The 25,000-nt window shown below is 51.8% G+C and overlaps 2 protein-coding genes and 1 long non-coding RNA gene across 16 annotated transcripts in view; 1 reads left to right on the top strand and 2 right to left on the bottom strand.

Moving 5' to 3' along the window:
* adcyap1r1b (adenylate cyclase activating polypeptide 1b (pituitary) receptor type I) overlaps nucleotides 1–14,785 on the top strand; it is a 15,810-nt gene extending 1,025 nt beyond the window's left edge. The window contains exons 2-14 of one of the 4 annotated variants that reach the window (XM_057038384.1): nucleotides 2,701–2,810; nucleotides 3,483–3,585; nucleotides 3,899–4,012; nucleotides 6,108–6,211; nucleotides 6,282–6,379; nucleotides 6,453–6,582; nucleotides 6,666–6,819; nucleotides 6,889–6,949; nucleotides 8,358–8,427; nucleotides 10,005–10,096; nucleotides 10,172–10,250; nucleotides 11,294–11,335; nucleotides 11,669–14,785. In XM_057038384.1, the coding sequence (XP_056894364.1) occupies nucleotides 2,763–2,810; nucleotides 3,483–3,585; nucleotides 3,899–4,012; nucleotides 6,108–6,211; nucleotides 6,282–6,379; nucleotides 6,453–6,582; nucleotides 6,666–6,819; nucleotides 6,889–6,949; nucleotides 8,358–8,427; nucleotides 10,005–10,096; nucleotides 10,172–10,250; nucleotides 11,294–11,335; nucleotides 11,669–11,857 (1,284 nt within the window). In that variant the 5' untranslated portion in view covers nucleotides 2,701–2,762 and the 3' untranslated portion in view covers nucleotides 11,858–14,785. Of the gene's footprint in view, nucleotides 1–2,700; nucleotides 2,811–3,482; nucleotides 3,586–3,898; nucleotides 4,013–6,107; nucleotides 6,212–6,281; nucleotides 6,380–6,452; nucleotides 6,583–6,665; nucleotides 6,820–6,888; nucleotides 6,950–8,357; nucleotides 8,428–10,004; nucleotides 10,097–10,171; nucleotides 10,302–11,293; nucleotides 11,336–11,655 lie in introns of all 4 variants that reach the window. The other 3 variants (XM_057038382.1, XM_057038381.1, XM_057038383.1) reach the window with 3 other exon arrangements.
* Nucleotides 10,186–11,346, bottom strand: LOC130528712 (uncharacterized). Of its 10 annotated transcripts, none has more exons than XR_008951368.1 (4): nucleotides 11,223–11,346; nucleotides 10,892–10,924; nucleotides 10,719–10,763; nucleotides 10,186–10,651 (listed from the first exon to the last, which is right to left on the bottom strand). It is a non-coding gene; the product is annotated as an uncharacterized LOC130528712 (long non-coding RNA). The 10 variants fall into 10 exon arrangements; XR_008951360.1 differs by having other exon boundaries at nucleotides 10,186–10,670; nucleotides 10,711–10,748; nucleotides 10,811–10,924; nucleotides 11,217–11,336; XR_008951367.1 differs by having other exon boundaries at nucleotides 10,719–10,810; nucleotides 10,861–10,924; nucleotides 11,217–11,336.
* Nucleotides 14,786–14,821: 36 nt separating the features above from the next.
* ghrhrb (growth hormone releasing hormone receptor b) overlaps nucleotides 14,822–25,000 on the bottom strand; it is an 11,491-nt gene continuing 1,312 nt past the window's right edge. The window contains exons 2-13 of one of the 2 annotated variants that reach the window (XM_057038385.1): nucleotides 22,931–23,030; nucleotides 20,201–20,308; nucleotides 18,813–18,931; nucleotides 18,168–18,265; nucleotides 17,842–17,974; nucleotides 16,868–17,021; nucleotides 16,732–16,792; nucleotides 16,480–16,549; nucleotides 16,184–16,275; nucleotides 15,984–16,113; nucleotides 15,841–15,882; nucleotides 14,822–15,536 (exon numbers count right to left, since the gene is read on the bottom strand). In XM_057038385.1, the coding sequence (XP_056894365.1) occupies nucleotides 15,342–15,536; nucleotides 15,841–15,882; nucleotides 15,984–16,113; nucleotides 16,184–16,275; nucleotides 16,480–16,549; nucleotides 16,732–16,792; nucleotides 16,868–17,021; nucleotides 17,842–17,974; nucleotides 18,168–18,265; nucleotides 18,813–18,931; nucleotides 20,201–20,308; nucleotides 22,931–23,030 (1,302 nt within the window). In that variant the 3' untranslated portion in view covers nucleotides 14,822–15,341. The remainder of the gene's footprint in view (nucleotides 15,537–15,840; nucleotides 15,883–15,983; nucleotides 16,114–16,183; nucleotides 16,276–16,479; nucleotides 16,550–16,731; nucleotides 16,793–16,867; nucleotides 17,022–17,841; nucleotides 17,975–18,167; nucleotides 18,266–18,812; nucleotides 18,932–20,200; nucleotides 20,309–22,930; nucleotides 23,031–25,000) is intronic. The other variant, XM_057038386.1, reaches the window with a different exon arrangement.

Raw genomic sequence — 25,000 nt, 5'->3', positions numbered from 1 at the left:
AACCGTGGTTGTTTCCAGTTGCACCAAAACACGCCGCAGACGTGGCGTCGTCACTGGTAGGCGGCCTGAGATCGCCCCGAGCAACTGTACCATGATGACATCATCATCTTGAGGAGTATCGTGTTATCTGGACTCTTATTAACGCCACAGTCTGAATTTACATTAATGGTGACACTGACCAGAGAAACTGTTTTAGACCTTCCATCAGGACATTGGACGGGTTGTTATTATATATTTGATGAACCATCTAGAAAGCAGAGACTTACATCAATGTTCTCCTTTGATGTTTCTTTAGGAATGCAGCTGTGTAGAGATTTAAAATGAGGCCAGGCAGAGCAGATTTGCCACATTTTCAGTGTTTGAAAGCAGCTTTTTCTTCCTCTTGCTTCTTTACCCCCCCACTCCCGATGGTTGTCGCCACCTGCTGTTCTGGAGTCTCTACAACAGGACTGAACTGCTTCTTTTCTCCACAGCTTTGGGTTTTTTGTTGCCATGCCAACGCCTCCATCTTACAAAGAATAATGTGAAGCTGATGCTGCAGATAAACGTTACATTCTCCTGACTGACAAACGCACAGTTTCAAGATCTTTACTGGTCTCAGTAAAGATCACACACACACACACTCACACACACACACACACACCACACACACACAACACACACACACACACACACACTCACACTCACACACACACACACACACACACACACACAGACACACACACACACACACACACACACACAGACCAGCAACAGAGGAGGCGCTTGTCTGCTACACTGAAGCCAACCAGCAGGGGGCAGATCGTTGGGTTCATCTCACTGATTTGGTTGATTCTCTGTGATGATGATGATGATGATGATGGTGATGATGATGATATGATGATGATGATGATGGTGATGATGATGGTGATGATGCTGATGGTGATGATGGTGGTGATGATGATGATGATGATGATGGTGATGATGGTGATGATGCTGATGGTGCTGCTGCTGGTGATGCTGATGCTGCTGCTGTGCTGCTGCTGCTTGTGCTGCTGGTGCTGATGCTGATGGTGCTGCTGGTGGTGCTGCTGCTGCTGATGCTGGTGCTGCTGCTGCTGGTGCTGCTGCTGCTGGTGCTGCTGCTGGTGCTGCTGCTGCTGGTGCTGCTGCTGCTGGTGCTGATGCTGATGGTGATGCTGCTGCTGGTGATGCTGATGGTGCTGCTGATGATGATGGTGATGATGTGGTGATGATGATGATGATGATGATGATGGTGATGATGAACAAAACAGCTCATGTTTGCACAACACCCAGTGAATTGTGGTAAAAAAAAGGGAAGTGATGGGAATGTGGAACTCTCTCTCTCTCCCCTCTCCTCTCCCCCTCTCCCCCTCTCTCTCTCCTCTCCCTCTCCTCTCTCTCCCCCTCTCCTCTCTCTCTCCTCTCCCCCTCTCCTCTCTCTCTCCCCCTCTCCTCTCTCCCCCTCTCCTTTCTCTCCTCTCTCCCCCTCTCCTCTCTCCTCTCCCCCTCTCCTCTCTCTCCCCCTCTCTCCTCTCTCTCCCCTCTCCTCTCTCTCCCTCTCCCCCTCTCCCCCTCTCTCCTCTCTCCCCCTCTCCTCTCTCCTCTCCCCCTCTCCTCTCTCCCCCTCTCCTCTCCTCTCTCCCCCTCCCCTCTCTCTCCCCCTCTCCCCCTCTCCTCCTCTCTCCCCCTCCCCCTCTCCTCTCTCTCCCCCTCTCCCCCCCCTCCCCCCCTCCCCCTCTCCCCCTCCTCCCCCCTCCCCCTCTCCCCCTCTCCCCCCCCCTTCTCTGTAATAATGAAGACTAAGTCCTGTCCGTGTACATTAATTCCTCCCATAATTCCTTGGGCTAAATATAGCGCTCCAGACTTGAGTGAATTTCTGAGATAATCACTGGGAATTAGACGGTCACGGTTGGATTAACACACAGATGATGTTCTGGTCCAAGAACGCTTGTTCATTTATTTCTGTTTCAGTTCTGATTTTCTGTAAAGATGAATGTGAGGACGGTTGTCGAGGTAACGGGGCGACGGGACGACAGCTGCAGCAGACACAGGCGTAAAGAGGGCTCAGCAGAAACACGACTCCTTTCTTTTCACCTGTTTTCAGAGGACAGAAATAAGTTGTGCTAACGCTGGTGTTTCCCGTCTCTGGGGGGGGTTCAGGCCTCAGCACCTCCAAAGTTTGGGATCAGTTTCCGTTGTTCAGGGCTCATGTTAGCGCGAATATTAAAAGCTAAAACACATGAAAGCGTTGTCAACAGAGCAGAGGATGGAACAGAAGGAGCTCCACGTGCTTCACTTCAGAGCCAAACTGGGCAGCGTTTGGCCGTTGCTCCTGGCAACCAAAGGCAGGAGGCGGGGGGGGGGGCCTGCTGCTGGCAGCGATACGGCGCAGCAGAGATGCTGGACTCTCCCAGCGGGACCAGAACTCTTGGCTTCACCCGTGTGAACGTTTCGGGCCCGCAGACTCCGGGTAGAACCACCAGGCCACAGAACTGGAATTTGATTACATCAGAAAAAAGATGGCACAAAAACTGGATATTGAGTTATTGACCTGCCGTTATAGCGATGGCGAAGGCTGCAGCCTGGCACCCGGGGGGACGTCCAGGCGGGTGTGAGCCCCGACCCCCCCAGACACAAGAGCCCCTCAACACGCCACCAGTGCACATTTAAAGGCTCCTCCGTGTCCGTGTGTTTCAGATCCTCAGGTGAACTCCCATCAGCTGCGTCCATCTGTCCGTCTGGTTCCTGAGAATTCCAGGATGTCTGCTGCCACCGTGCTGGTGCTCCTCCTCCTGGTCGCCCCCCCGGTAAGCTGCTCTCAACGTCTTCAGTCCGGCAGCGTGGGTGCGAGAGGGCAAACGCAACAGTTGGAGGTGAATACATTCATCAAGTCTTCGTGCACCTGAGGCTGCGGCGCCTCACGTCCTGTTCAGCAGAAGCGCATCAATTATGGATCCGCTGGTGTGAAGCAGGATTGTTGGGTGAAGATGCTGCGTCATCATTTATTCAACGTTAGCGTTAGCGTTAGCGTCGGTCCTGTTGCCGTCTCCTCTGTCCTGCTGGTAAATGTCAGGTGTGGGAACAGCGGAGAGGAAAAACCTGGACCGGCGGCTCTGATGGCGATGGTGCTCTCCAGAACATCTGGACTCGCCCTGCCACAGTCAAACCCAACAATGTGATAAACAGATCAAAGGGACGCAAAGACGTTCCATCATTCCAAACATGCTGCGGCGCTCCTGTGTCAGCAGACTCCTGGAGACACTGTTGCTCTCTGTGAACCCCCCCGAGGGTTGGTGATGTCACCTCCTCCGTCCCAGCCAGAATCTCCTCCGGCTGTGATCAATATTAGTCACTGAATAGCTCTTAAAGATGCACCAGCATTAAAGGAATAACTGAGGTCATCCACACAGCCATAAAGTTCACTCATCCAAACGCTCCCATTTATCGATATAAACATCGTTCCTCTGTTGATTGTTCAGGTTTGGAACCAGCAGGTTCCCAAGAACTGCGTCATCAAGATGGAGCAGGAGAAATGTATGGAAATGATCACGTCGGACGACCTCGGCAACGACCTGGACTTTGGTAGGGTTTCGTTTTTGTCGCGTTTGTAGCCTTTAGCGTCTCATGCTAACAGCTGCTGTGGGTATTTAAAATTGAAACCCGGTAAACACATGTTGGCTACGATGATTTATGGCCTCCATCGGACCAGCAGGAGAAGATCTGCTGAACCGAAAGAGTTGATACTTGATAATGACGATGATAATAACGATTCTTGAAATGTATCTGTCGCCACCCACTGGAGTCTCGTGGAAACAGTGGAATGATCTGCTGGGACGGTGCTGAGTTCAGGTTCAGGTGGGGGGGCTGCTCCTCACTGTCTCCTCTGTGTCTGCAGCATGTCCGTGGATGTGGGACAACCTGACCTGTTGGCATCCAGCTCAGATCGGCGAGGTGGTCGTCGTAAACTGCCCTGAACTCTTCACTAAGTTCATGAGTGAGGACGACTACGGTCAGTGATGGGGGTGTCCGGGGGCTGTCATGTGCAGCTGTATCAATATGTGGTAAAATGAAGTATTATAAAACATGAATGAATCCAATTTATTAAAATAGTAATGTGTTTATCTGGGCTCAGAAGTATTCCGGCTCTCTGTCTCCCTCCATTGGCCATCTGCAGAATTGCAGCCATGATTTGATCAGGAAGCTGGTTTTCTTTATAATTATTCTGAATAATTTATATATATTCCAGATTATCATGAGACAGCAGCTGATCACAGTTCCGGTTATTCCAGGAAACGTTTGAGGGTTCCTGCTAATCCAGGACGTCTCCTCCGGTCTGGTGCCGATTTGATTTCTTCTGTTCTGGTTTAATTTAAGAACAAATAATTGTGAGGGAGAGGAAAAGATATCGGATTCTTTAATTCAAAACCCTTAAAACAGCAGAAAAAGACGATCGGTGAAAACAAAGGATAAGTGAATAAAACGGCTGATTCATTTGAACTATTGTTGAACCTGGAGGGATTCAATCAGTCAATCAGTCAATCAATCAATCAGTCGATCAATCAGTCGATCAATCAATCAATCAGTCGATCAATCAATCAGTCGATCAATCAGTCGATCAATCAATCAATCAGTCAATCAGTCGATCAATCAGTCAATCAGTCGATCAATCAATCAGTCGATAAATCAATCAGTCGATCAATCAATCAGTCGATCAATCAATCAATCAGTCGATCAATCAATCAGTCGATCAATCAATCATCCACCCACCCACCCATCCACCCACCATCACCCACCCACCCACCCACCCACCCAGCCCCCAGCCAACCATCCAAGCACCACCCACCCACCCAGCCATCCACCCAGCCAGCACTCCACCAGCCGCCCACCCACCAAGCCATCCAACCCAGCCCCCCTCCCACCAACCACCCATACAGCACCCACCACAGCCACCCAGCCAGAACACCAAGCCATCAGCCACCCACCCAGCCAGCCCAGCCAACCACCCATCCACCCATCCTCCACCCAGCCACCCACCCACCCGCCACCACAGCCAGCCACCAAGCCACCAGCACCCAGCCAACCCCACAGCCAGCCAACCACCCACCATACCTCCAGCCAGCAGCCACCCAGCCAACCAGCCAGCCAGCCACCCACCCACCCCCCCACCCACCCCAGCCACCAGCCCCCAACAGCACACACCACCCAGCCGCCCAGCCACCAGCAACCCACCCACCCACCCAGCACCCAGCCACAGCCAGCCGCCCACCCACCCATCCAGCCACCCACCCAGCCACCCAGCAACACCCCACCCCCCATCCACCCACCCACCAGCCACCCATCCAGCCAACCCACCACCAATCCACCCACCCATCAGCCCCACCCCACCCACACATGCAGCCCACCCACCCACCCAGCCAGCCACCACCAGCCTCCACCACACCACCCACCCAGCACCCAGCCACCCACCCACCAGCCACCCAGCCACCACCCAGCCAGCCACCCACCCACCCACCCATCCACCCATCCCCCACCCAGCCATCCACCCACCCACCCAGCCACCCAGCCAGCACCCATCCACCCATCCATCCACCCACCCATCCACCCATCCACCCACCCATCCATCCATCCACCACCCATCCATCACCCATCCATCCACCCATCCACCCATCCATCACCCATCCACCCCCCATCCACCCACCCATCCATCCATCCATCCACCCATCCACCCACCCATCCACCCATCCATCCACCCACCCACCCATCCACCCATCCACCCACCCACCCATCCATCCACCCATCCTCCACCCCACCCATCCATCCATCCATCCACCACCCACCCATCCATCCACCCATCCACCCATCCATCCACCACCCATCCATCCACACCCACCCACCATCACCATCCACACCCATCCATCCACCCACCCACCCATCCATCCACCCATCCACCCACCCATCCATCCACCCACCCGTCCATCCACCCATCCACCCACCCATCCATCCACCCACCCATCCATCCATCCACCCATCCACCCAGCAGGTCCTGACCCCCAGACCCACGTGTGCCTCATGTTCTCTGTGCTTGTCCCGTGTTGTGCCCACAGAGTTGGGGACCGTGAGCCGTAACTGCACCGAGTACGGCTGGTCGGACGCCTTCCCTTATTACGTCGATGCCTGCGTGCAGGACGAAGGCAACGGCAGCCATGTGGTCAGTGCCCCCCGGAGGCGCCCCCCCCCCAGAGGTGACCGCTGCTACACTTGTTGCTTGTGTCTTCCAGGGCATGTACTACGTGTCGGTGAAGGCTCTGTACACGGTGGGCTACAGCACCTCTCTGGTCTCCCTCACCATAGCCATGGTCATCCTGTGCAGGTTCAGGTAAGATGGCCTCTCCACTGGACCCGTTCCTGGGGAACCGGGCATCCTGCTAATGGTCATCTGATCTGTGCAGGAAGCTGCACTGCACCCGCAACTTCATCCACATGAACCTGTTTGTGTCGTTCATGTTGAGGGCCATCTCGGTGTTCATCAAGGACAGCGTGCTGTACGCGGAGGACAACGAGCACTGCTTCATACATACGGTGAGTCCACAGGCTCCGCCCACAGAGGTGTCTGGGCAGCCCCTCCATGCCCCCCCTGATGTGGCCTGTGTTTGCACCTGCAGCTGGAGTGTCGGGCCGTCATGATTTTCTTCCATTACTGCGTTCTGTCTAATTACTTCTGGCTCTTCATCGAGGGTCTGTACCTCTTCACTTTACTGGTGGAGACCTTTTTCCCTGAGAAAAGATACTTCTACTGGTACATCATCATCGGCTGGGGTGAGACCATGTGACCACGCCGCCTCATCAAACCTTCTTGCTAATGTGCTGACCTTTGTGCTCTGACAGGAACTCCGACGCTGTGTGTGACCATCTGGGCGGTGCTGAGGCTTCACTTTGATGATGTCGGGTAGGTGAAGACCACGGACGCCTCTGGAGGCCTTTCTATAACCCAGGCCCATCATCCCCGGGGACCACCTGACCCAAACCCCGCCCTTCACCATGACAACCATCCCTAACCAATCAAAAATGAACAATACACCAGTGAAACGATGCGCGGCTCCTTCACTTTGATTTCCTTAATATTTTATGCACATTGATAAACTATAATAACCCCCTTCACCCGATTGATCAATGAAGTTTATCTTTCAACATAAATGAGAATTGTTTCGTGAGGAGAGGTGAAAGCATTTCCTGATGGTTAGGGTTAGGGTTAGACCAGGGGTTAGGGTTAGACCAGGGGTTAGGGTTAGACCAGGGGTTAGGGTTAGACCAGGGGTTAGGGTTAGACCAGGGGTTAGGGTTAGGGTTAGGGTTAGGCCAGGGGTTAGGGTTAGACCAGGGGTGAGGGTTAGACCAGGGTTTAGGGTTAGGCCAGGGGTGAGGGTTAGGCCAGGGGTTAGGGTTAGACCAGGGGTTAGGGTTAGACCAGGGGTGAGGGTTAGACCAGGGTTTAGGGTTAGGGTTAGACCAGGGGTTAGGGATAGACCAGGGGTTAGGGTTAGGGTTAGACCAGGGGTTAGGGTTAGACCAGGGGTTAGGGTTAGGTTAGACCAGGGGTTAGGGTTAGACCAGGGGTTAGGGTTAGGCCAGGGGTGAGGGTTAGACCAGGGGTTAGGGTTAGACCAGGGGTGAGGGTTAGACCAGGGGTTAGGGTTAGGGTTAGACCAGGGGTTAGGGATAGACCAGGGGTTAGGGTTAGGGTTAGACCAGGGGTTAGGGTTAGACCAGGGGTTAGGGTTAGACCAGGGGTGAGGGTTAGGCCAGGGGTTAGGGTTAGGCCAGGGGTGAGGGTTAGACCAGGGTTTAGGGTTAGGGTTAGACCAGGGGTTAGGGTTAGGCCAGGGGTTAGGGTTAGACCAGGGGTTAGGGTTAGGCCAGGGGTTAGGGTTAGACCAGGGGTTAGGGTTAGGGATAGACCAGGGGTTAGGGTTAGGGATAGACCAGGGGTTAGGGTTAGGGATAGACCAGGGGTTAGGGTTAGACCAGGGGTTAGGGTTAGGCCAGGGGTGAGGGTTAGACCAGGGGTTAGGGTTAGGGATAGACCAGGGGTTAGGGTTAGGCCAGGGGTTAGGGTTAGGCCAGGGGTTAGGGTTAGGGATAGACCAGGGGTTAGGGTTAGGGATAGACCAGGGGTTAGGGTTACACCAGGGGTTAGGGTTAGGGATAGACCAGGGGTTAGGGTTAGGGTTAGACCAGGGCTGGACAGAAGAGTGAGATCCCAGAAGAAAGGTTGTCTTACCTGAGAGGACAGAAGTCCCTGGAGGACTGGATCCAGCACCCGACAGTCAGATGGTTCTTCTTCTTTTTTGATGCAGATGTTGGGACCTGAACGACAGTGTTCCCATCTGGTGGGTGATTAAGGGACCTGTGCTGGCCTCCATTATGGTGAGACAAGTGATCCGTGTGTGTCCCATCAGTGATCCGTGTGTGTGTCCATCAGTGATCCGTGTGTGTGTCCCATCAGTGATCCGTGTGTGTCCCATCAGTGATCCGTGTGTGTCCCATCAGTGATCCGTGTGTGTCCCATCAGTGATCCGTGTGTGTGTCCCATCAGTGATCCGTGTGTGTGTCCCATCAGTGATCCGTGTGTGTCCCATCAGTGATCCGTGTGTGTGTTCCATCAGTGATCCGTGGTGTGTCCCATCAGTGATCCGTGTGTGTGTCCCATCAGTGATCCGTGTGTGTCCCATCAGTGATCCGTGTGTGTGTCCCATCAGTGATCCGTGTGTGTCCCATCAGTGATCCGTGTGTGTCCCATCAGTGATCCGTGTGTGTCCCATCAGTGATCCGTGTGTGTGTCCCATCAGTGATCCGTGTGTGTGTCCCATCAGTGATCCGTGTGTGTGTTCCATCAGTGATCCGTGTGTGTGTCCCATCAGTGATCCGTGTGTGTCCCATCAGTGATCCGTGTGTGTGTCCCATCAGTGATCCGTGTGTGTGTCCCATCAGTGATCCGTGTGTGTGTCCCATCAGTGATCCGTGTGTGTTCCATCAGTGATCCGTGTGTGTGTCCCATCAGTGATCCGTGTGTGTGTCCCATCAGTGATCCGTGTGTGTCCCATCAGTGATCCGTGTGTGTGTTCCATCAGTGATCCGTGTGTGTGTCCCATCAGTGATCGTGTGTGTGTGTCCCATCAGTGATCCGTGTGTGTCCCATCAGTGATCCGTGTGTGTCCCATCAGTGATCCGTGTGTGTGTCCCATCAGTGATCCGTGTGTGTCCCATCAGTGATCCGTGTGTGTGTCCCATCAGTGATCCGTGTGTGTCCCATCAGTGATCCGTGTGTGTGTCCCATCAGTGATCCGTGTGTGTCCCATCAGTGATCCGTGTGTGTCCCATCAGTGATCCGTTGTGTGTTCCATCAGTGATCCGTGTGTGTCCCATCAGTGATCCGTGTGTGTGTCCCATCAGTGATCCGTGTGTCCCATCAGTGATCCGTGTGTGTGTCCCATCAGTGATCTGTGTGTGTGTCCCATCAGTGATCCGTGTGTGTCCCATCAGTGATCCGTGTGTCCCATCAGTGATCCGTGTGTCCCATCAGTGATCCGTGTGTGTCCCATCAGTGATCCGTGTGTGTGTCCCATCAGTGATCCGTGTGTGTGTCCCATCAGTGATCCGTGTGTGTCCCATCAGTGATCCGTGTGTGTGTCCCATCAGTGATCCGTGTGTGTCCCATCAGTGATCCGTGTGTGTGTCCCATCAGTGATCCGTGTGTGTGTCCCATCAGTGATCCGTGTGTGTCCCATCAGTGATCCGTGTGTGTCCCATCAGTGATCCGTGTGTGTGTCCCATCAGTGATCCGTGTGTGTGTCCCATCAGTGATCTGTGTGTGTGTCCCATCAGTGATCCGTGTGTGGTCCCATCAGTGATCCGTGTGTGTGTCCATCAGTGATCCGTGGTGTGTCCCATCAGTGATCCGTGTGTGTGTCAGGTTTATTTGATCCTTACCTTCCTTTCTGCAGATCAACTTTGTGCTCTTCGTCGGCATCATCATCATCCTTGTACAGAAGCTTCAGTCACCCGACATCGGTGGAAACGAGTCCAGTATTTACCTGTGAGTGACTCTGGGCAGCAGGGACCCTAACCCAGGACAGATCCTGATCACGCTGATCCCTGCCTGTGATTCCAGGAGGCTTGCTCGATCCACGCTGCTGCTGATCCCTCTGTTCGGGATCCACTACACGGTCTTTGCCTTCTCCCCCGAGAACGTGAGTAAGAGGGAGCGTCTGGTGTTTGAACTCGGGCTCGGATCCTTCCAGGTGAGCAGAACCTCCAGGTCTCCATTCACCCCAAACGCCCCAACAGAACCGCTCTGACTCCTCACAGAGAAAGTCCGTCTGATACTTTGTCAAAATAACGCTTGAACTTTGGACACACGAGTCTGCTGCTCTTATCTTTAGCTTTGAAGCTCAGCTGGGTGGACTCACTAACCCTGACCCTAACCCTGACCCTAACCCTGACCCTAACCTTCTAACCCTGACCTTCTAACCCTAACCCCTAACCCCTGACCCTAACCTTCTAACCCTGACCCTAACCTTCTAACCCTGACCCTAACCCTGACCCTAACCTTCTAACCCTGACCCTAACCTTCTAACCCTAACCCCTGACCCTAACCTTCTAACCCTGACCTTCTAACCCTAACCCCTAACCCCTGACCCTGACCCTAACCTTCTAACCCTGACCCTGACCCTAACCCTGACCCTAACCTTCTAACCCTGACCCTAACCTTCTAACCCCTGACCCTGACCTTCTAACCCCTGACCCTAACCTTCTAACCCTGACCTTCTAACCCTAACCCCTAACCCCTGACCTTCTAACCCTGACCCTGACCCTAACCTTCTAACCTGACCCTAACCTTCTAACCCCTGACCCTGACCCTAACCTTCTAACCCTGACCCTAACCTTCTAACCCTGACCCTGACCCTAACCTTCTAACCCTGACCCTAACCCTGACCCTGACCCTAACCTTCTAACCCTGACCCTGACCCTAACCCTGACCCTAACCCTAACCCTGACCCTAACCTTCTAACCCTGACCCTGACCCTAACCCTAACCCTAACCCTGACCCTAACCTTCTAACCCTGACCCTGACCCTAACCCTGACCCTAACCTTCTAACCCTGACCCTGACCCTAACCCTGACCCTAACCTTCTAACCCTGACCCTGACCCTAACCCTAACCCAAAACCAGCAGCGCAGCTTCTTGCACGTGTGTGCGTTTGTCTCACGGTTGCCTCTTCTGGTGTCTTCAGGGCTTCGTGGTCGCCGTCCTCTACTGCTTCTTGAACGGAGAGGTAAGTCTCCTTAAGTGGTAGCTCAGCTCGTGTACACTGAATGTATAATATTAATATAATATTCAAACACACACCTCAGAATGTTGCACGTGAGGGGAGGTTGAGGATGTGAAATGTGATCCGACCACAGGGGGGCGCTCTGTCCCTCTCTTTGACTCAGATGACCTCGTGTGATTGGTCCACACACGAGTGTAAAACATCCTTCCTTTGAGAAGAGGAGCAGAATGTTTTAGATTCTGTTTCAAAGTGTTTGTAGTGAAGCGATTTATAGGAGGGGAGGAGTCTTTCCAGCGAGGTCCATTAATAATGACCTTGTGAAGTTTATCCCTCAAGGTGCAATCGGAGATCAAGAGGAAATGGCGCAGCTGGACGGTGAACAGGTACTTTGCTGTGGACATGAAGCATCGCCATCCTTCGCTGGCGAGCAGTGGCGTGAACGGGGGGACGCAGCTGTCCATCCTCAGCAAGAGCAGCTCGCAGATCCGCATGTCCAGCCTGCAGGCGGAGACCCCGGCCTCCTGAAGGCCGCCGGCATCCCCATGACCCACCTGTTCCATAACCCCTATCCCAACCCGTACCCGGACGAGACCGGCTCAGAGACCCAGCTCAACTCCAGCCACCCAGAACAGCCTTTGGTCTGACCCGCTTCAGCCCAGAAACTGGGAACCCGTCCCAGCATGGCACACCTGACACAGGCTCGCACATTAATCACACACACACACACACACACACACAGAGACACACAGATACACACACAGACACACACAGAGACACACACACACACACACACAGAGACACACAGATACACACACACACACACACACAGAGACACACACACACACACACAGAGACACACAAACACACACACACAGAGACACACAGATACACACACAGACACACAAACACACACACACACACAGAGACACACACACACACACACACAGAGACACACAAACACACACACACACACACACAGATACACACACACACAGACACAGACAGACAGACACACACACACATACAGACACAGACACACACACACACACACACACACTCGGATAAAGAAGGCTGAAGGTTAACCCTGCAGAAACTGAGGCAGTTTAAAAGATGAGTTCATCACTGGTTCATCACTGGTTCATCACTGGTTCATCATTGGTTCATCACTGGTTCATCACTGGTTCATCACTGGTTCATCACTGGTTCATCACTGGTTCATCACTGGTTCCCCCCCTGCTGGGGGGGGCAGAGGTGTGGCCATTGTTGGTTCCCCTCAGCCCAGAAGACTGAAGAATGTTCAGCAAATACAGATCCTGAAGAGCAGCGAGATGCTCCTTCCTGGACGTGTAGGAAAGGACCCGGTTAGACGGAGACTTCTTGGTCTGTTCTGCCCGCTGAGTCCACCCACCAACACCCACCAACACCCACCAACACCACCAACACCCACCAACACCCACCTTCACGCCCCACAGCGCAGAAAAGCCCCCGAAGCGCCGCAGTTTGTAGATTTTTACCAGCCGTTAATACAGAAAATGTCAATGAAGCTGAGCTGCTGCATGAATATCAGATTTACTGTCCGTGAGTATTTCCTAGAGGCTGATTGACTGTCTTCTTCAGCTTTGAGCATCTGTTGCCTGGACAACCAGGAACCTCTTTAAATCTTTCTGTAGAATGTTTGAGGGCTTCAAGTCAAGGTGAAAAACTCAAATATTTCTGCTATGTAATATAATCTATCGTCCTCGGGATCTTGGTGTCTTGGTGATCAGTGTGAAGCAGCCGAGCTTCTTCTGAGACTCCTGAAGCCTCTTAAACTAGAACTCCAACTGAAAGGTTCCTTAGGAACCATTTGCTGGCTCTGCAGGTCCTTCTGCACTGGCCCCATCAGAAATGCTCCTGGAAAGTTCTTCCTCCTCAATGAGCAGCAAACGTTTCTGTCTTTCTCCCCCTGAATCCTGAATTTAATTGTTTCTGTGAAAGAAGAATTCCAGGAGTTGTTTTCTTTTGAATATTTGAATTCTGATGAAAGGAATCAGAGCGAAGCGCAACGAAGGCGCCTTGGGAGCCTCGGGCGCCGTGATGCCTCCGCCCTCCTGCTGAGCCCTCACCTCTACTGTCAGCTTTGGTTTTTACGTGCAGATTTTTGCTCCTTTCGTCACAACTGAACATTTGAGTCGCGTCTCCAAAAGTGCCTTCATGCACAAAACGACGATTTTTGTCTCTTGACTTCAAAACAAAACTGCAAACTTGAAGGTTGAATAGAAGGAAGTCAGCGTTCCAAACCTGGAGGCCAACGTGGACACGTCTGGGCTGAAGAGGAGCAGGAATGACGGGTGAAGTATGAGCTCAGCAGGTTCCTCACAAAGGGGCGTGGCCACTGCTCGCCGCTCTGATGGCGAGGACGTTTGTTCAGTCAGCAGCAGAAGTCGGTTTAAATGAACATCGTTTCTGTAATTTGCAGGTAACGAACCACCAAGAGAATAGAGAATATTTTAAATAATTAAATATAATGGTGACTAAGTTGATGTACTAACATTAAAACGTTTAATATTTGATTGTAAATATTCACAAGTATTTTATTTATTCTCACATTGGACAACTAGAACATCTTAAATTGAAATACCATCAATTTTATTACTTTTTGTACAAATGTGACAGCCAATAAAATCACCAGAAACACTATAGAAGTACCACTACTCACCAACTGAGGAAGAATCCCACAAAATCATGATGCAGATGTTCAGATGTTCAGATGTTCAGACCTGCAAATGGCCCAACTGACCAGTAAACCACCGGTGCAGAACCGGCAGCGGCCGACAGGGGGCCGTGTCTGTGAGGGTTTGGGGAGAAATTGGCTTCTTCTTCTGGTCACTTCATGACAATCTCGTTTTAATCAATCAGTGGTCTTTTGTTTGTTTGTGTTGCCTTATTCTGCCGCTAGTACGTCGATGTCAGAAAAACGTGTTGCTATAATGGGAACAAATGTGAAGCTATCGTTAGCCTGGGTGTTCGACCTTTGTGACTTAATACAATTAGGACGTGAGACAGAAACAAGTTGCTGTGCGTGAAGTTTTCTGTGGTTCAACATCAATAGCTGTAACTTCTTCATTCTTGGTGATGATTGTGTTTGAAGTCTCGACGCCTCCTGTGATGCCTCCTTACTGGCTGATGCATGTTTTGATCTCATTTGACTAGCAAATAGAATCAGAATGGAGGGTTGAGCTTCCAGGCCACTACAGAGGACCTGAGCCGCCTCCTTCGAAGGTGCCTCGAAGGTGGACTTCAGCAGCTTCTCCTTTGAATGTTGCTCACATGAGGAGAAGCAGCCGAGCCCCCAGCAGGCTCAGGTTCTGATGGCTGAATGTAACGTGGGCCTGCTCAACCTTCTGGCATCCAAACGGTGTCTCTTTCTTTTCTTAGTATTGACAATAAATGATTTTTAACTTGTTGGCTCCATGTTGTGTCGAGTGTTTCATATTCTAAAATCAGAGGTTTCACTTCACTATTTATTAAATGGGATTAATGGTGTTTGCTGGAAATTGAACTCAACCATTTTTTTGTATCTACAAGTTCAGATGTTTCAAATGGAATCAACCTGCGGCCACAAAATACAGAAATATGAATCATGTAAAGCAAAACAACGGCGTTGCCTCGGCTTTGGTGCAGCCGTCCCCCAACAAGAGAGGGAAACGTCCTTCACCTCATACTCGCACCAAATTCTTTTTCTATTACTCAGAACCAGAAATCTGCCACGAAACAGAGCTCACGTCACTTCCCAAAGACAGTCGGACATGTTTATGTTTACAGTCCAGTGTGCACCAGTGCTGCGGAGGACGTGCTCGCAGCAGCAGCTCAGGGGCGGAATAAAAAGGGCTTTTGCCCCTTTTGCACCAGCACAGATGCAAAACCGAGTCCATTTGGCACTTTGGAACGCTGCTGGAGGCGGAGCTACGGGCGCACCCTCAGGTGTGTGCGACCCGTCCGTCCCGCCGGCACCAGCAGGATCCAGTGCTCAGACGGAGGAGACGCTGCTGGACATCAGGCCGCGGGTCTCCGAGGACGGCTGCTCCTTTGGGCTGGATTTATCCAGCACGGATATCTGAGTGACCGTGCTGCTCTCCGTGAACAGCGTGCGGCGCCGCTTGCTGTACGTCAGGTAACTCTGGGCCTGCCACTTCCAGAACCTCTTCTTCAGCTCTGCCTGGACCTGGAAGCAGTTCCGACAGGATAAACATGTCCCATTAGTAGGAAAAAGAGTTCCACTTTAAAGATTCCACCTAGATCAAAAACATTCCACCCGTCCAAGCCCGGCTACCCAGAACCTTTTAGAGCCTGAACCTTTGTGGACCTTCTGGAGCCAACGGTCAGACGACTGGGTTGAACTTACCGGAGGCTCAAACGCTGCGGCGACCGTCACCATGACAGTTCTGGAGTGTCGGTTCTGCACTTATATCCATCCTAACTACAGTCCTGATCCTAAAACTGCTGAAGGGTCTGTAAAATGTTCTTACCTCACCGTTCAGGAAACAGTAGAGCAGCGCCACCACGAAACCCTTCAGAACAGAAAAGATGTTCACACAGATCTTTCAATGTTCCTCCTCCGAAGGAAACAGGTGCTTTGACCTGTGTCCAGAGGTGTGATAACGTGGTTCACCTGGAAGGAGCCCAGGCCCAGCTCGATGAAGATGCGAGCCTCAGCTCCTGTGTGTTCAGGGAGGAGGGCGAACACCATGTAGTGCATCCCGAACAGGGGGATGAGCAGCAGCGTGGACTTGGCCAGTCTCCTGCAGGGACGGCCAAGAGCATCAGAACCAGGCTGGTGGGTCGACACACAGCACACAGTTTGTTTCTCACTTGAAGTGGCTGGTGTCGTTGCCCCCCACGCTGGGAGACCGCAGCTTCTGCACCAGGATGCGGATCACGTTGATGAAGATGAGGAAGTTCACCTACACGAGCACCAGTGAAGGGTTAACCAGAACAAAGTTCTGTAAAATTCAACTGGGAAATAAATCTACGTTTCAAGTGAGGATCTCTGAACTCTGCCGTAGAAGCAGGAAGCTCAGACTTCCTGCCGTCAGAGTGAGATGAAACAGTCCAGAGGTTCTGAGCACAAACACCCCCGGCGACTCCTGGAGCTGCTGTGGACTCACCAGCAGCGACGCCGTGATGGGAACTCTGATAATCCACCAGATGAAGGACACGTCCGTGTCGTCCCAGCACCTGGACGGACGTCAACACAAACCCAGTCAGCTCCGTCATCGCAGCACCCAACACACAACAAGCTCTTTAGCTCCGCCCACCGCCACACTCTGCTGTGCAGAACCTCCACAAATGAACGATTTACAGCGAGCAAATTTATCGGATCTGACGCAAAAGCAAGCGAATAAAGCAAGCTAGCTCACCCTCTGTTATCGTAGAAGTGGCGTGTGAGGATCCAGACCGTTATGATGGTGGTTGGGAGACCTGGGAGGCACAAACAGAGTGATTACCAGCAGCAGAACACGGGCCAGAACGCCCTCTGACAGAAACGGACCGCACCCCATCCGATGACTATGTACCACCAGAAGTATTTCTTCTGGAAGGCGAAGGTGAGAGCCAGCAGCGTCTGCAGGTACATGCCCTCCACCAGCAGCCAGAAGTAGTTTGCCAGGATGCTGAACTGGAAGAAGGCCACAGCTGCCTTACAGGAAGCCTGGAGAGCAAAGAGAACACGCGTGTTGGACCGTTTTCTTCTCCTCAGCTGGTTCTCCCCAGTGTGACCAGGATGGGAGATGCTGCCCCCCCCACTCTGCTGTGATTATATTAACCAGATCCTCTCCAGAGGCCAGCTGACCTCCCACGCGTCATGGTTACTGAAATCTCCTCTGATGGTGACCGGCTTTGATCCCAGCTCGTGTCCATGTGCCTTGTGTTCTCCTCCAGGTGTGACGGGCTGCTCTCAGACTCTAACACTCGTCTACGACATTCAGCACACAGAACAGAACCAGAACCGTCCCAAAACCCTCAGCAACCCTGACAGGATGGAGGAGCCCAGACGTGCTGGTGACGCCTGCAGGGTGCAGCTCATCACCTCCACCTGGGGACGCTCACAGGTGCGTCTGATTGGTCCTGATCAACCTGTGACCCACTTCCTTAAATACTGCACGACAGAGCCGTTATGATTGTGAGGAGCTGGAGTCAAAGGTTCCTGGTCTCAGTGCTCACGGTGGACATGAAGCAGTGGTTCAGGGTTTCATGATTGTGAGGAGCTGGAGACAAAGGTTCCTGGTCTCAGTGCTCACGGTGGACATGAAGCAGTGGTTCAGGGTTTCATGATTGTGAGGAGCTGGAGACAAAGGTTCCTGGTCTCAGTACTCACGGTGGACATGAAGCAGTGGTTCAGGGTTTCATGATTGTGAGGAGCTGGAGTCAAAGGTTCCTGGTCTCAGTACTCACGGTGGACATGAAGCAGTGGTTCAGGGTTTCATGATTGTGAGGAGCTGGAGTCAAAGGTTCCTGGTCTCAGTACTCACGGTGGACATGAAGCAGTGGTTCAGGGTTTCGTCTGAGAAGAGGACAGCGTCTTTGATGAAGACAGCACTGGCTCTCAGGATGAAGGAGAAGAACAGGTTGATGTGAATGTAGTTCCTGGTGCAGTGGAACTTCCTGCAGAAGACGAAAGCTCTGAGTTTACTTTTCCAAGGAACCTTCAGAGGAAACAAGTAGTCTCAAAAACTCTGTTTCAGACCACAATGTTGATGCTGAAACCCCTGCAAGACACTGATCCTGTCAATGATCCCGTGTGGGCGGAGCCAGTCGAGTATTTATTGTGCATAGCAAATGAGCTGAGCAACCTTACCTGAAGATGGTGAAGACCAAAATGGCCATTATCAGAGAGATGAGGGAGGTGGCGTAGCCAGCGGTGTAAACCTGTTTGTAGTTGGAGAAGTATGACGTCTGCAAGGTTAAAGACGAGAGAGCAGCATCATTGTCCTCTGCTGATTTCAGATCAGCTCTTTTCTCAGGAAATCAGGGCAAAAGTTCAGAGGAACACTTGGTTGTGTTCAATCAGCCCGACGTGTTCCAGGTAACTTTAAACTCTCAGAAGTCCAAGAGATCATTTTATCCATTATTCTTTGAGCAGAAATGTTTTTATTCACTACATTTTATGTGGATTCAACGCGGCTGCTGAAAAGAATCCAAAATAAGCCTCTCCCCTCCATGATCTCCTATATGAGGCCCAGAGGAACCGTCTTCATGTCCTGGTTTACCCTGAATCATCCCATGCTGGACGCTGGGAGCTATAGGAAGCTAATAATTAAGGTGTGGATGAGACTCCAAGGTAGAAGAAGACTTTGAGCCCGCCTGAACGAGGTGGCACATGTGTGAATGTGCAGCACTGCTGCTGCATGTGTGAAGCTCTGCTGTGGCAACATGGATGAAAAGGAAATGGAGGAGAAAGCAGATCATGATTCCTGAGCTAAAGCTTGTTTCCTCTGATTACCTCCAGTTGTGTTGTCTCGGCAAACTGGCAGGCTTCCTCGTAGGGCGGGTAGAGCTCGGACCACCCGTCCTCGGTGCAGTTCCTGTAGATGGAGGCTGCAAAACAGTCACACTCATCTGCTTTTGTGGAATATAGAGAAGAACAAATATTCTCCTCAAGTCACCCAACATGGGAGTAAAGCTGCAGATTTACTGTCATTTCAGAAAGATCCACCCCCCCCCCCCCCCCCAACACTGGAGCAGGGGCATTCAGGTCCAGCCAGGACACCACACCTGGAGCAGAGCGGCTGCTGCAGAGCTGAGATCTGCAGACCAGCAGACGTGTGCATGAACATGCCCCTAAAGCAGGCGGCAGCAGCAGAAGAACCTGCCTGTCCAACCTGACTGGAGCAGGTGGAGAAGGACCCGGGCTTCAGCTCCTGGGCAGTATGGAAGAGCAAACCAAAGGGGGGAGGAAAAACTCCCCTAGCAGGTGCAGAGCAGCTAATGATGAACATCAGCCCCCTCAGCAAAAGCAAACCTCTAGAAGACAGACCCAGAATTTGTTCAGAGTAAAGCTCCAACAGCATCAGAAGGCGGGGCTTTCGTGAAGATGGGCTGGATCTGTCTGTGGAGGAGGGAATCCACTAAGGTCCTGGAGACCACGGAGTTGTGAGGTCACCTCATTCCCTTAACCTGCACACGTAGATGATTTAGTCGAGGAAGATTTAGCTGCAGCAACAGTTTTGCTCCTACATTTCTTCTGCAAGTGTGCAGATTCAGGAAGTTTTCTCCTGCGGTCAGCAGAGTGGAGATGTTCAACCAACCAGGGTGTCTCCTGAGCCTGGGGACACAACTGAAGCTGGAACTAAGATTCAAAGTTTTAGGACTTCTTTGTCCAGGCAGCATGCAGCTGAGGACCCGTGTGTGTGTGTGTGTGTGTGTGTGTGTGTGTGTGTGTGTGTGTGTCTCTATAAACCAGTCCAACAGCTGCTCTGCTGCTTTTAAAGCTTCATGTGTCATTTCTCACATTTCACCCGTCAGAATTTTACAACATCTTCAGCTCAGCGCTCTTCTTCACGGCTCATTTAACCGCGCAGCAGCGACTGTGACCTCAACACATCAACAACCGTCCGTGTCCTTCAGTCCTTCAGTGGAAAACATGAGACACCGAACCTGTAAATGACATCTGAGAACCAACAAGAAGTGAAACATTTCTAAAGACGGACATTAAACGAGTCTTGTGGGCCAGAAATACAGCAGCTGGAGGACAGAAGGATCTGTTCCAGGATTTGGGTTCATCTCTCGCTCACGTGCCACAAAACCCAAAGAGAACAAGTGCCAGTAAAACAAGCTAGAAGGTGAATCAACGCCAGCTTGGACCAAAGATGGAAAGATGACATCATTTACCGTTGTTGTCTGCAAACAGCTGGGACACGTTGACACAGGAGACTCTGGCGACCTCGTCCACCTCAGCACGGGACCAGCATCGGATCCCGTCCCACGATGTTGGACATCCTGAGACCGAGACCGAGACAGCATTCAGTCATGTGAGGAGCGCTGGGAACCGCGGGTCACGTGAGCCCTGCTGGTGTCTCCTTGAGGAGACCAGATCATAAAACACAGCATTTGGGGTCTGCTGAGACTCTCCTGAACATCTGTGCTGATAAAGGAGACGTGAGAGGCTGCCATGATTGACAGGCCTGGTCATGTGTGAGTTTGGTTAAAGGAGTTCCTTTAAAGAAGAGACGGCAGCAGATTCTCCATTAGCTTCACTTTAATGAGAAGCTCTGGCAGGACGAGGCAGCAGTCGGCTGGACCGGTGCTCCTCATTCCATGTTAATGGTCTGATCGTCCTGGTAACAGGGAGGTCACGCTTTTGCTTCTCTTCACCCTCGGTCGGTCTGACAGGCCCTTTGTTATCCGTTCGTGTGGGAACGTCTCAACGGTGGCCCACAAGGACACGGCCAAACAGCTTCAACCACAAGTGTAAAAATGGACTTAGAAAGCAGGATAAAGCAGATGATTCTGCATCTGTACGGGTGCTGGAGGAGCTTCACCATGTGACGACCACGTCACCTGTCTGACCACAACAACACCTTCGTTAACGTTAGCTGAGGGGATGATGGGCGTGAGGCCGCTAAAGCCAACAGGCCTGGCAACAATCGCCGTCCCTCTTGACAGATGTGTATTAAACATCAGGGCCGGGGCACAATGAGATTGGCTGGAGCATCAATTTAAAGCCATGTGTTGCATCTGCTCCTCAGCCGTGTGTCCTGGTGTCTCTGGGTTTATTCCTCCCCTGGTGACCTCTCTGGCTTCACCTCTTTATTCTCCACTAAAGCATTCGTCTTCTGCCTGTCGTGTATATTGCTGCCAGTGTAATATTGTTACAAATATTGCAGCAGAAAAGGCTCCTCTGGGATCTGCACCACAATATCCGCCCTAGAATAAACAATGTTATGTGATAAGGGAGGTGCAGAGGTGGTCACGAAGACGAGGAGGGCCAGGAAGCTCTTCAGGAGAACCTCTGGTGCTTGTGGAGTTGATCAGAGTTTATGTAAATGTCTGTTTCATCTCCACGGCTCCCCCCTGTTTAATCTAAACGCTGTAGGCTTCTATCCCTTTGTTATTATTGCTGGATTCACTTTGAATGTTCTCCTAAAGGACTTGGAGCATCACGCCAGCACAGCTTTTTTAGAGTTCAGGACCAACAAAGCCAAACTGACTCTTGACACCTGAAGCGTCTCATAATTGTGAGAAACTAAATGCAGCAGAATAACGTAGCAGTAGAATCAGAATCAGCCTGCCACCAAAGGCTGTAGAACATCTCCGCTGACCTGCTGCCTCCCTCCAGTAACATATCCGCTGCACTTTGAAACGGTTGTTTTAGAGCGATGCAAAGAGGGAACCCAGACGGAACCTCTGTGACCCAGCGACGTCCTGCTGTGATGTCCAGGTGAACCAGGAGGTGTGAGGGTCATTAGCCCGATGTGTTCCGGTGTGTTCTCGCCCTTTCACCTCTTCATCTCTGCTGATGATGGAGCCTAACTCCAGCTGTGGAGGTGGCCCAGTCAGCCCAGCCTCATGACCCGAGCCGAGAGCTCACACAGGATCAGAGCTCGTCAACACTCATTTAGGGACTAAAGTAACCTTCCCTGAGAATGGAGGTCAGGGTGGAGGTTTGAAGGGTGGAGAAGGAAGAGTGTGTGTAGATGGTGTTAGCAGAGTTTGTCTTCAGGAAAGTCTGAAGTTAAAAAGCTTAAACAGTTTTCTGGCATTTTGGGGAAACACAGTTAATTAAACCACAAATGAATGAGAAATGAAAAGTTTATAGAGCTGATGGGCTCAAAGGTGGTCAGTAGAACCCTGCAGCTTCTAGTTCAGACACGTTCTTGTCCTCCAAGAACAAGATGGAACTGGTCTCCATCTCCAGAGTGGTGGACTGATCATCTCCAGAGTGGTGGACTGATCATCTCCAGAGTGGTGGACTGACCACCTCCAGAGTGGTGGACTGATCATCTCCAGAGTGGTGGACTGATCATCTCCAGAGTGGTGGACTGATCATCTCCAGAGTGGTGGACTGATCATCTCCAGAGTGGTGGACTGATCACCTCCAGAGTGGTGGACTGATCATCTCCAGAGTGGTGGACTGACCACCTCCAGAGTGGTGGACTGACCACCTCCAGAGTGGTGGACTGACCACCTCCAGAGTGGTGGGCTGATCATCTCCAGAGTGGTGGACTGATCATCTCCAGAGTGGTGGACTGATCACCTCCAGAGTGGTGGACTGATCACCTCCAGAGTGGTGGACTGACCACCTCCAGAGTGGTGGACTGATCATCTCCAGAGTGGTGGACTGATCATCTCCAGAGTGGTGGACTGATCATCTCCAGAGTGGTGGACTGATCATCTCCAGAGTGGTGGACTGATCATCTCCAGAGGGGTGGACTGATCATCTCCAGAGTGGTGGACTGATCACCTCCAGAGTGGTGGACTGATCACCTCCAGAGTGGTGGACTGATCATCTCCAGAGTGGTGGACTGATCATCTCCAGAGTGGTGGACTGATCATCTCCAGAGTGGTGGACTGATCATCTCCAGAGGGGTGGACTGATCATCTCCAGAGGGGTGGACTGACCTGAGCTGTTCTTCTGCTCCTGTTTGAGGATCTGTTCGCAGTCTTCCACAGCCGCCATGTGCTGGACCACCACAGCACAGTCTGGATGCATGGCCTGGGCCTGAAACACACACACACACACACACACACCGCCTCATGAAGCTGATGCTGATTATATAAACCCCTAATAAATAAATGTGCTTTTTGAGTTTATTACTATTTGTTCTTCTTTCTGCTGTAAAACTGTTAAAGCAACAAAAACGAGCAGGAAACTTTGTCGACTCCAGGTGTGATCGGTCCTCTCAGATCAGGGATCATGAGCAGTGTGTGTGTGTGTGTGTGGGGGGGGGGGTTCTCAGCTGCTTATTTAATATTTGACATTCTTGTCTGACTGTAGCAGCAACACAAAGAATCTTCTCATCATTTCAACGCTCAGCACCACGTGACCGCAGGCGGAATGACAGAAGATAAATATTTACATCTGGATGGGTGGTCCAGAACTCTGACATCCTCAATAATCAGCAGTGTGTCTGCAGACGGGCCTGGCAGCAGAACCCTTCTGAGTCCTGGAGAAGGAAATCTGATCTGGAGCGTCAGCGTACTGGACTCGCCTTCCCTGCAGGACCATTGATGCTCCGTCACTGTCTTGATCGGGTCACAATCACAGCAGCACCACCACCAGAACCACTGGTACCACCAGAACCACCAGCACTAGTACCAAAAACACCACCAGTAACATGACCAGCACAAGGGGAGTTTTTCCTGCCACTGTTGCTTGTCTGGGGTCAGGCCCTGGGATTCTGGAAAGCGCCTTGAAACAATTTTGATTGTATAAGACGCTATATAAATAAAGATTGATTGATTGATTGAACCACCACCAGTACCACTGGTACCACCAGAACCACCAGCACTAGTACATCATCATCATCATCATCATCACCATCATCATCATCACCACCATCATCGCCATCATCACCACCATCATCACCACCATCATCATCATCATCACCATCATCATCATCACCGTCATCACCATCATCATCACCATCATAATCATCACCATCATCATCATCATCATCACCATCAGGAGCATCACAATCATCACCATCAGCATCATCACCACCACCAGCATCAGCACCACACACCAGCAGCCACCATCATCGTCATCACCACCACCATCATCATCACCACCATCATCACCGCATCACCACCAGCATCATCACAAGCAGCGTCATCACACAGCACACCACCATCACCATCAGCAGCACCAGCAGCACCGGCAGCATCATCACAACCCACCATCAGATCATCATATCAGCACCAGCAGCACCACCAGCAGCAGCACCACCACCATCACCATCATCACCACCATCATCATCACCACCAGCACACACCACCACCATCAGCACCATCAGCAGCACCACCATCATCATCACCACCAGCATCACCACCACCATCAGCACCGGCACCACCACCATCAGCACCGGCAGCACCACCAGCAGCACCAGCATCATCAGCAGCACCAGCATCATCAGCACCACCACCACCAGCATCACCATCATCACACCACCACCATCATCACCACCACCAGCAGCACCATCATCATCACCACCACCATCAGAACCATCATCATCATCACCACACATCATCACCACCATCATCACCATCATCACCATCATCATCATCACCACCACCATCATCACCACCATCATCATCACCATCATCATCATCACCACCATCACACCACCACCATCATCACCATCATCATCACCACCACCATCATCACCATCATCATCATCACCGTCACCACCATCATCATCATCACCACCACCATCATCACCACCATCATCATCATCACCATCATCACCACCATCACCACCATCATCCATCATCACACCACCACCATCACCACCATCATCACCACCATCATCATCATCACCACCATCACCCCCACCACCATCACACCATCATCAGCACCACCACCAGCATCACCATCATCATCATCATCACCATCACCACCACCACATCAATCACTCATCATCAGCACCACCACCATCATCACCATCATCCCATCATCACCGGACCACCACC

This window comes from Takifugu flavidus, chromosome 7 (genome assembly GCF_003711565.1).
Source record: "Takifugu flavidus isolate HTHZ2018 chromosome 7, ASM371156v2, whole genome shotgun sequence".
Taxonomy (NCBI): domain Eukaryota; kingdom Metazoa; phylum Chordata; class Actinopteri; order Tetraodontiformes; family Tetraodontidae; genus Takifugu; species Takifugu flavidus.
The sequence above is the reverse complement of the archived record's forward strand: the minus strand, read 5'-3'. Positions and strand labels throughout refer to the sequence as shown.